At 43.1% G+C, this 10,366-nt stretch overlaps 1 protein-coding gene across 1 annotated transcript; it reads right to left on the bottom strand.

The window, feature by feature from the left end:
- Positions 1-1,307: 1,307 nt before the first annotated feature.
- On the bottom strand, positions 1,308-9,567 carry FAM162B (family with sequence similarity 162 member B). Its single transcript, XM_081094886.1, has 4 exons — positions 9,307-9,567; positions 9,076-9,187; positions 4,473-4,581; positions 1,308-1,488 (listed from the first exon to the last, which is right to left on the bottom strand). Exons 1-4 carry the CDS (start codon positions 9,476-9,478, stop codon positions 1,390-1,392), a joined length of 492 nt encoding a protein of 163 aa, XP_080951012.1. The 5' UTR covers positions 9,479-9,567; the 3' UTR covers positions 1,308-1,389.
- Positions 9,568-10,366: the final 799 nt, after the last annotated feature.

Here is a 10,366-nt window from a genome sequence, read left to right as displayed (position 1 = left end):
TTAAACTTAATAAATAGAAATCAGAGGGTTTAACTTTCTTAATTACTCTGGAACATAAGGTCACACAGTAGCCAAGCCTAGCCCCCCCTGCCCCGCGCCCCCCCCCCCCCCCCCCCCGCAACCTAGTGCTTTTATCTTCTTTCACCACTATGTTTTTTCATTGGGTGGCTTCATTTCCTTCAGTATTTGAAACTGTTGATCACAGAGCAGTGAAAGTAATTGGATCAGTTATTTTTAGGGTATGCTGTACCCAGTAAGGCAGTCTGAAATTCAGGGGCAAATGAGTTACTGAAAATGTATGAAGGAACAATGTACAGGTCAAAAAGTAGACTTCAGTATGCAGTAGCGTTCTACTGGTCCCTTTAAAAGGGGAAAAAAGTAAACAAAAACATTGTTTTCCCTTCACCGTTTTCACCCATCTCCCTCTGGCAACCATCGGTTTGTTCTCTGTTTCTATGAGTCTGGTTTTGTTTTGTTTGTTTTTATATTTTTAGATCCCCCATATAAGTGAAATAATATAGTCTTTGCCTTTCTCTGAGTTACTTCACTTAGCATAATATTCCCTAAGTCCATCCATGTCGTCACAAATGGCAAGATTTCATATTGTTGAGTAATATTCTATTATATATACAGGGTGGGGCAAAAGTAGATTTACAGTTGTGAGTACACAAAACAAAGTTTATTCTTGTATTATTATGTATTAATTATTGTATTAGTTTCCATATGAACAATAGTAAACCTACTTTTGCCCCACCCTGTATTTTTAGATATCTTTATTCAATTATTTCTATTTTTTTATTGATTTCAGAGAGGAAGGGAGAGGGAGAGATAGAAACATCAATGATGAGAAAGAATCAATGATTGGCTGCTTCTTGCATGCTCCTTAGTGGGGATCGAGTGCACACCCGGGCATGTGTCCTTGACCAGAATCGACCCCTGGCTCCTTCAGTCCACAGGCCAATGCTCTATCCACTGAGCAAAACCGGCTAGAGCTTTATTCATCTATTTATAGATGCCTACCTTGCTTCCATATCTTGGCATTGTAAATAGTGCTATTAATAATGCTGCAGTGAACATAAGGGTACATGTATCTTTTCAAATTAGTGTTTTCATTTTCTTAGGTTAAATGTCCAGCAGTAGAATTGCAGCGTCATATGGTAGTTCTAGTTCTAATCTTTTGAAGATCTTCCAAACTGTTTTCCATAGTGGCTGTACCAATTTACAATCCCACCAACAGTGACCAAAGGTTTCTTTTTTTCCACATACTCGTCAACACTTGCCACAAAAAACCCCACAAAACCCAAATATTTTGTCAAATATTCTATTTTATCTTTTATTGTTGCTGATAGTAGTGGTAATGGTCTGATGAACACTTCATCACTTAGAGTATCATTTAGCCTTAGCCTGTGCAGCCAACGCAGCTTCTTCACGCCACTTAGCTTTCTTTGCCAGGTTCCAACTTGTTAAAGATTCATGTCTTTCTACAGCCTGAAAAAAAAAGCAAAGCATTGTACCTGGAAAGAACTTCTGTGTTAGATATATAGAAGAGATTTTGTGAAAAGGAGAAAAGTAAAGTAAAACACTAGTCACAATGTCAGAAATGTGCCCCATCCTCTCTCGGTAAGCACATATATTTTGGATAAAAAGCAACAAAAATATTAGTTCAAAATAAATAAAGAGAAATGAACAGAATTCAAAAGGCATGAACTGGTGGGGAATGAGAAGGATTGAAAACAGGATAGAAGAAAATGGTTTCATTGTGGGGGTCATTAGGAAAAAATATTTGCTTCAAAAGCTGTGGGCTTGGAGTTTAGCCTCTTACCAACAGGCAAGTCCAGGATTTGGATCGTGGGCATAGAGTTGAGCTAGCAATAAAAAGTTGGAGTTATTAGGAAAAGGTATCCCTGCGAAATTACTAAAACATCTCTCACCACCCTGGCCAGTTTGGCTTAGTTGGTAAAGCATCTGTCTGGGAACTGAAGGGTCAAGAGCACATGCCCAGGTTGCCGGCTAGGTCCCCAGTAGGGGGCGTGCAGAAGGCAACCAATCAATGATTCTCTCTCATCGATGTTTCTATTTCTCCCTCTCCCTTCCTCTCTGAAGTCAATAAAAAAGTAAAGAAAAAAAAAAGAAATAAAAATAAATAAAACAGCTCTCACCAGCAAGAGAAATTGGTAAAGAAAGTGGGCATTTATCTACTTGGCAAAAACTTATGGGGGTGTATCACCTGTGAAAAGAAAAGTTAATCAGCATCATGATTAGGAAGTCAGAACTCTAGCTAGAAAATAGATCTGAGGAAATAATCATCTAAATGCAGCACAGAGATAAAGATACAAAAAATACAATAAAAAAGTTAAGAGACACAGAGATTAGAGTTAGAAGTTGCAACATACATTCATAATAGGTGGATTGAAAATAGATACACTGAGAGTAGGGGCTATATTTGAAGTTATGACAGCTTTTTCAGAAGTGAGAAAAGCGATAGTTCCTCAGACGAACAGACAATGTTCTTAGCAGAATAAATAACAGTTTGACAGTGGTGGGTGTCTAAGACGCAGCTCACAGTTACTATATCCAAAACACAGAACTGCCATGCCTACCAGTTCTTTCCCCAGCTTTACACATCCCAGCAATGTGTCACCATCCATCTAGTTGTTCAAGGCAGAAACCTGGGCTTTGGGGTTTCTTCCATTTTCTCTCCTCTTCTCACTGAATTTACCATAAAGTTCTCTTCTTTGTACCTCCCCAAATATATTTCAAATTGCTGACCTTTTCTCCACCTCCATCTGCCTCAATCTTAGTTAAGGTGCTAGCATTAATGACTAAAAATGAAAGGTGAATTGAAGCGAGGCAAGAGGGACAGCAGCGAGACCATTTCAGAAGATACTGCAATCACCTAGGCAACAGATGCTGGCTATCTCAGACCAGGGTGATATCAGGACAGATGGTGAGGACTGGTCCAGGTGTGCATATATTTTAAAGTAGAACCTGCAGGATTGATGGCTTACTCATGAGCACCTGGAAAGATGATAAAATAGTGAGTACCAGGAGAGGCCATTAGAGATGGGATGGTCAGCGAAACGTTCTCTAAGGAGAAAGAAGAGGCCATCTATGGCAAGAACAGGGAAAGGAAGGAAAGCCTGGAGAGTGGAGTTTGATGTATTAAAAACTGGGGGTGGGGAAACAATGCAGATGAAGTATAATGAACAAAATGAATATGGTATGAAACCAGGGGGTGGGGGTGTCAAGTTCCAATCTGTGGTTTAGGAATGAGAAAATCATCAACGTGGTGGCCAGTCATTTTATCAAGAATAGGTTGAAAACAAGAGATGACCAAATTTCTTTATTTCTATGTTTAAGTGTTCAGCCCTGCAAATATTTAAGAAATGTTCCATTTGATGAGAATAATTTCAAAGCATAAGTTTTTCCCAAGATAGAATAATAGCAATGAATGGACATGAACATCAGTAAGCTTAGAGGCCCTAGTCTATGTGAATTACTGGACTCAAATACTCTTGAAAACCTGGGAAGTAAAGAAGAACAGAATCATAAGACGAGGCAAGATTACTATTCTAAATGAGAATTCTTTAGGCATTGGCTAAACTTGCTCGGGGACTGAAGATGTATGGATCCAAGCAAACGAGTATGTGTGATGTGGCTGTCAAAATCTAGTTCCAACTCTAACTGTACCAGTAAAACACGATGTTCATGAACAAGAAAGTTATAATCATGCTCTAATGGGCTTATTTTCAGGTGCCACAATGAATAGAGACACGAATAAACTGGAGGGTGTCCAGAGGAGAGCTCCAAACAGAGGGAAGTTTTCGGGATAGAGTAATTAAGACTGGAGAAGACTCATAGGGATGTGTGGGGCTGCTCTTCATGATAAAAAGTGATCAGCAGATGGAAGGATTTGGGGAAGCAAGGGACAAAATTAACAAGTAATTAGTTCTTAATTTCTCTCTAGACACTACATATTGAAGATGGCAAGAAAAAGGCTCAGATACAGGATATAGGCAAATAGTCAGCCTTGGTGATCACTTCCAACTTTTGCATTTCTAACTACTTCATGATTCTATACAATAGCCAACTGAGTTCAGTGTTTAAGGAATGATCTAGTCTGGATAAAGTTCTTGTGAAGATTTTAACCAGGTAATGTACTGTTCTGTTTTGTTTTTGTTTACCTTACAAATGGAAACAAGCTTTTGTCCCTCCTGCTCAGATAGTTAAGTTGTTGACTCCAATTTCCATGAAGGAGTTTGTTTCCAGTCTAGACAGATAAATGTGGATGGCTCAAAGTGTCTAAGACCAAATTATTCTTACATTGAAAGAACAGCAATAATCCCTAAATTGAGAACAAAACTCATAAAATACCTTAAATTTTACAGTCTATTTTCTCCCCATAGTCCTAAGTGAAAACATGTGGTACTTCTGTCTTTTAAAGTCTACCTTTAACGTAAAGAGGTACTCACCCTTTTGGCTGACACTATCACTGCAAAGCAGGCGATAATTGTGAGTCCGATCATTATGTAACAGGCTTTCACTCGAGCTTTGTTTCTTGCGGCATCTATCATTTCTCGCCTGCATTAAGATAAGTATTCTGTTCATTATATTAAAGCAATATGACTTTCTGACGGCATAATAGACAATGATTTGTAATGTAAACATTCCAAACGCTTTCCCTGAATGCAAATCTAGATGTGAAAGACTTCCAAATGCTATGTCACTGTCTTACCAATTTTAAATCAACAGGCATTTATCTAGGTGTTAACTAATGTTAGCCGCTAGAAGCCAAAGTGTAGTATTTCTGCCGTAGACCAGTTCCAGCAAGCCATAATTTCAAGAGTTTCATCAAAAGGTTGATGAGACTTGGGGACTCAACAGGGTTGAGTCACACATGTAGTCACCTGTTGGGAATGGCTAAAGGCATTTCCCCAAACCTGAATAGGAAACTGATAGTGGCTGCCAGACAGTTAAAGGGCGTCTTAATCTACATGTGATTGCCTCCTACTGGCCAAACACCTGAACAGCCATAGGCTATTCCCCAAACTGACAATGCCTCTGTGCCCTTTGAAACCTTACCCTTTGAAGTGTATATCTCCACCTTGCCTGAGGACAAATGGTGTTAATAAAAGCAAGGGTCCTAGACAAGGAGGGAGTCTTCAGTTCCTTTAGCTAAAGGTCCTCTGACCCCCAATGCCTTTCAAAATTATATCTCGTCTCCGGACTCTCTATTAGTCTCTGGATTCCTATGTCATCTACGCACAGCCCCTTTTCCAGATTCCTGAACCCTTCTTGATGCTGGGACAAGAACCCCGGCAATTTCGTTTCTAATTGCTCAAAATATAACTACTAGAGATTGTGGCCTGACTCTCCATCCTTTCATTTTTTCCATTGGTGGTGTGTGTGTGTGTGTATGTGTGTGTGTGTATGTGTGTGTATGTGTATGTGTATGTGTGTGTATGTATGTGTATGTATGTGTGTGTATGTGTGTGTATGTGTGTATATGTGTGTATGTGTGTGTATGTATGTGTATGTGTGTATGTGTGTATATGTATGTGTATGTGTATGTATGTGTGTATATGTGTGTATGTATGTGTGTATGTGTGTATATGTATGTATGTGTATGTATGTGTGTATGTGTGTGTGTATGTGTGTGTATGTGTGTGTATGTGTGTATGTGTGTGTATGTGTGTATGTGTATGTGTGTGTATGTGTGTGTATGTGTGTATGTGTATGTATGTGTGTGTATGTGTGTGTATGTGTGTGTATATGTATGTATGTGTGTGTATGTGTGTATGTATGTGTATGTATGTGTGTGTATGTGTGTATGTGTGTGTGTGGGGGGAGGGAGTACAGGTAAGAATTACAGTGTCTGTGTGCCTGAGTCGTGCTCATTTGGTCCTTGTGTTATTAAGTGGCCTTTGTTTTCAGGCTTAAACAGACTGTTTTTTAAAACTCATTTTCATCATTTTGGTTGTTTTTTTTCCACTGGCCTCCCAATCTCTTCTTGCCACCTCCTATCCTATCCCAATTAAAGAGACTACGATACGTTTTGTGAGGATGACTATCATGATGTTATATTTTATATTTTTGGGAGAATAACTATAGAGGAAAGGTTTTTCCTTCATGGCTTTTGCATGAAGTTTCCAAAAGAAATGATTCAAATCATAATAATTTGTCAAAGAAAAGAGAAAAGATATCTTCATTTCTTATTATCATTCTGAAATGTTATATGCTTACTTGAAATTTATTCATTAATAAAGTTTATGCAAGTTGTCGAAAATTTTAGATATACTACTCACAAAGTCGTGTTACAAAAGTAATCTTGCCTGTAGGCCTTTTATATTGAAACTAGAGGCCCAGTGCACGAAAATTTGTGCACGGGGGTTGGGGAGTGCCCCTCAGCCCAGCGTGCACCCTCTTGCAATCCGGGACCCTTCGAGGGATGTCCAGCTACCAGTGGATCAGGCCTAAATTGGCAGTCAGACATCCCCCTTGCAATCCGGGACCGCTGGCTCCTAACCGCTCGCCTGCCTGCCTGCCTGATCACCCCTAACCACTCGCCTGCCTGCCTGTTGCCCCTAACTGCCTCTGCCTCAGCCCCCGCTGCCGTGGCTTTGTCTGGAAGGACGTCCGAATGACGTCTGGAAGGTCGTTTGCCTGTCTGGTCTGATTAGCATATTATGTTTTTATTATTATAGATCAACTTTAACAATTCATAATAATATGAAGTAGCAGTTTATAAATGCATAAAATTAAAAAGTGGTTCTGGAGAATGTGTTCAACAGTATTCTTTCTTATCTAACACAGTTACATTAAAAATTTTTTTTCATACAGACAAGATGCAATTTCTCTTAAAAATGAAAAACTTTTCCACTAGTTGAAAGAGCACAGAAAACCAATACCTAGCCTGTTAGCCTTAGATTTTACGCAGATTAATATAAGTTTTAAGATGTTAGCTGCAAACAGGTGACTATAAAGACATTATTAGATTATATTTGTTGTTGACTGCTGTCCAGATGGAACCTAATAGATCTGATCTTTTTCATCCATTCATCTGACTTTCATCTACTATACCAAATTAGTTTAACACTGAAGGAACAAGAAAAAGTACAGTTATTATTAAATTTCATTAGTGTCTGGTACAAACTTGGTAATTATATGTTCCTTAAGAGCATAAAAAGTGAACGCTGTTTACACTGTAAGTCTAACAGTTAGCAGAGGAGGTGTATCCCTCCTAAGTAACAATACTTTAAAAAAACTATAGAAAATAGTAAAATGAAAACAATTCAAACATTTCATGTTTCCAACCCAAAACCATAATACTTTTCATAGGCATCTTGTTCAAACTAAAACTTCCCTGTTTATAATACTACTTTTAACTGTAATCCTGGGGAAATAAAATAATTTCTGTAAAATGGGTCTCTTTACACTTACAACTATTTTAATTCAATGCTGAGCTTCGAATCTCTTGACAAGCATTAATTTACAATAACACCGGTTCTTTACATTCTTGATTACTTGTTGCAGCACTTACAACTCAAAACCCCCCAAAAAATAAAAATTAAAATTAAAAAGTGAGGGTAATGTTTTAGATTTGCTGAAGCTAAATTATGCTTTGGGCTGTCTGCAGTTTGGGGTGTATAAATCTCAAAGAAAATGTGTTTTATATTATTTAAAAACGTCTCTGTGGAAAAATAAATGCTTAGAACAGATTTCAAATTCTATGTTATTTCAAATTCCAAGTCCATTCCTCATTAAATAATTTGACCCAAGCAAGGAATCTTTGAGCATTCATTATTGAGCGAACATATCCCAACACGTTTTATTTTTTTCATTTAATTATGATGCTTTTGGTAACTAGTAAATTAACAAGCAATAAAAGTGTGGGTAGTATGTGCAGAACAAGATGTAGGCCCAGGTTTCATTCTCTATTCCAACAGGCATTGACCATCTTGCATAAAGATAATATACAGAACATCTAACGTCCTTATTTGACATTACAGCTCTAGTCTATCTTTCAAATCAGTTTAAACATATTAGACTGATTTTATTCTTAGTTTCCTTCTTTCCCTTTTACCCACTCTCTTGCAAAAATGCTGGGAAGTCTTTTGGGCTTTGCATGAACTGAAACTGCAGGGAGAATGTTCTGTACGGCCCTGGCTGGTTTGGCTCAGTGGGTAGAGCGTAGGCCTGCGGACTGAAAGGTCCCGAGTTGATTCCAGTCAAGGGCACATGCCCGGGTTGTGGGCTCGAGCCCTAGTGGGGGGCGTGAGGCAGTCGATCAATGATTCTCTCTCATCACTGATGTTTCCATCTCTCTCTCTCTCCCTTCCTCTCTGAAATCAATAAAAATATTTTTTTTTAAAAAAGAAAATGAACTGATCTTATTTTAAAAAAATGAATATTTTTTACAGGTTACATTTACCCTGGGGGTGAAGTTGTCAGCTTGTTTTATCATTTACCGAAGCTTTTGGGTGGGTTTGGGATGGCGCAGGGGCCAGCGATGCTCAGGGGGGTCCTAGCCTGACTACACCCGCTGCTCAGAGGGGTGTAGAGCCACCACCAAGCCAGGCGTCTCCCACCCACAAGAGGAAGTCGCTCGGATGCCGCTTCTTCCCGGAGATTCTCCAGCGAACACCGGGCATGATCCTTCCTTGAGTTTGGCAGGGAGCCGACCCCGGGCGCCTCGGTAGCCCCCCCGGGGTGCCCGCGAGGACTGCGCCTCCTGTTGGGCCTCAAAGCTCCTCTGCCTCGGGGCTGGAGCTCGCTGCGGGCGGGGGCCTGAGCTTGGGGAGGTGCCCACTAACTCCTGGGGTTTCACGCAGCTTCTGCAATCTCCCCGTAAGCTTAGCTGCCCACGTACAGCCAAGGACCTTGACCTCTAGCCGCGAGGGGGGCCTGGGTAAACGGCTGAAGGTGGCGGGTGTTCCCGCAGAGCACTGTGGCACTGCGATGGCCTCCGCCCCGTGCGCCCAGGTCGGGGAGTGGATGGACGCCGCACCCTCGAGGCGCGGCCGGACGGCTTTCCCCGACGCGGGAAACACCACCCGCGGCACCGAACACACTCACGGGATCAGAGGCGGAATGTCCTCCATCGCTTTGAAGCGCCCGGTCCACAGCAGGATTTTCTTGTCGATTTGGGAAGGCTTGTGCTCGGCGGGGACCCTGTGAACCTTCCCGGCTGCCAAAGAGAGAGCCCCGCACCGCGGGTCAGCGCGCGCCGGCACCCCAGCCCGGCTCCCCGCCCGCCCGCCCGCCCGCAGCCCTCTCCCTCCCAGGCCATCCCCACTCCTCACTCACCCGGACCCTGGGGCCCAGAGCCGCCGGGGGTCCCGCCGCTAGAGAATCGGGGGAGACCCTGGGGCCGGAGAAGCGCGACCGACCGTCGGGCAGCTTCTCGAGGCGCCCCGGGGGCGCAGAGGAGGATGCGCCCGGGACGGAGGCGCAGGAGGCTCCCGGCGGTCGCGAGCATCGTGCGCCCTGCTCCCCGCCTGCAGCCGCGGGTCTAGCCTGAGCGCGAGCTCCGGCACCCGGTTCCCCGCACCCCACCCCCTGCCCCCCACCTCCCACCCCCTACCCCCCACCCCCTACCCCCCACCCCCCACCCCCCACCCCGCGCTCCCAGGGGAGCCGGACGCAGCTGGAGCCTCTGACGCGCGTCCTCTCCGCTCGCAGGCCCCGCCCCGGCGGCGCCCCGGCCTGGGCGGTGCGACCCCAGCGCACATTCCCTTTGCAGCCCCGCCCCCCCCCCCCCACCCCCCAAAAGCTGTCAGCGCCTCGGCAGTTTCCAGCGGCTCATTGTACAGGCACGCATGTCTCTGTATTTGAGTAGAAACGTGTTTCCATCCGGTTTGCACCCTTTGGTTCCACGTTTTGGTTTCCAAGAGAATAAATCTAACCCCCTCCTTCAAGTACAGGACACTTCAAAAGTTTATCAGATAAGTGTGAGGACATCCATAAACTTCTGATTCTGCTTTTAGCTGCTCACTCCACCCTCCGCTCCCAGGCTTTTCCTTTTTTCTAGGCAAAACGACCCCAGTTGTTGCAAAGTTTTTCTCCACCTCTTCATTTCTTAGTAAGACCACTGACTCTCCAAACTCTCTTCAAAAGGCGTCTTTCCTTTACCTTCCACCATCTTCCCTCTGCAAAAAGCAGGGAGAACCGAAGGTTCTCTGTGTCCAAATGGGAGCAGGGACTCCGAAAAGCGCTGTAGGAAAGCTGTCACTCTGGAGGAATTTACTTATTTTACTCATATTCCAGGGACAGCAGACCCAGCCCGCTCTGCAGACCCAGACCAGGCCCTGCTCACCTCCTCTTGCTCAGTCTCTGAGATTCCTTTCATACCTCGACATTGCCTTAC

This window comes from Myotis nattereri (genome assembly GCF_964212035.1).
Source record: "Myotis nattereri genome assembly, chromosome: 6".
NCBI classification, from domain to species: domain Eukaryota; kingdom Metazoa; phylum Chordata; class Mammalia; order Chiroptera; family Vespertilionidae; genus Myotis; species Myotis nattereri.
Note: the sequence above shows the minus strand (reverse complement) of the source record. Positions and strands in the feature narration are given on the sequence as shown.

Bases quoted from the DNA above. Each gene is read 5' to 3' on its own strand.
- FAM162B (XM_081094886.1), bottom strand. From the start codon at position 9,478: ATGCTCGCGACCGCCGGGAGCCTCCTGCGCCTCCGTCCCGGGCGCATC. The intron at 9,188-9,306 runs GTGAGTGAGGAG...TCTCTTTGGCAG, and splicing joins CTCTGGGCCCCAGGGTCCGG to CCGGGAAGGTTCACAGGGTC. The intron at 1,489-4,472 runs GTGAGTACCTCT...TTTTTTTTTCAG, and splicing joins TGATAGTGTCAGCCAAAAGG to GCTGTAGAAAGACATGAATC.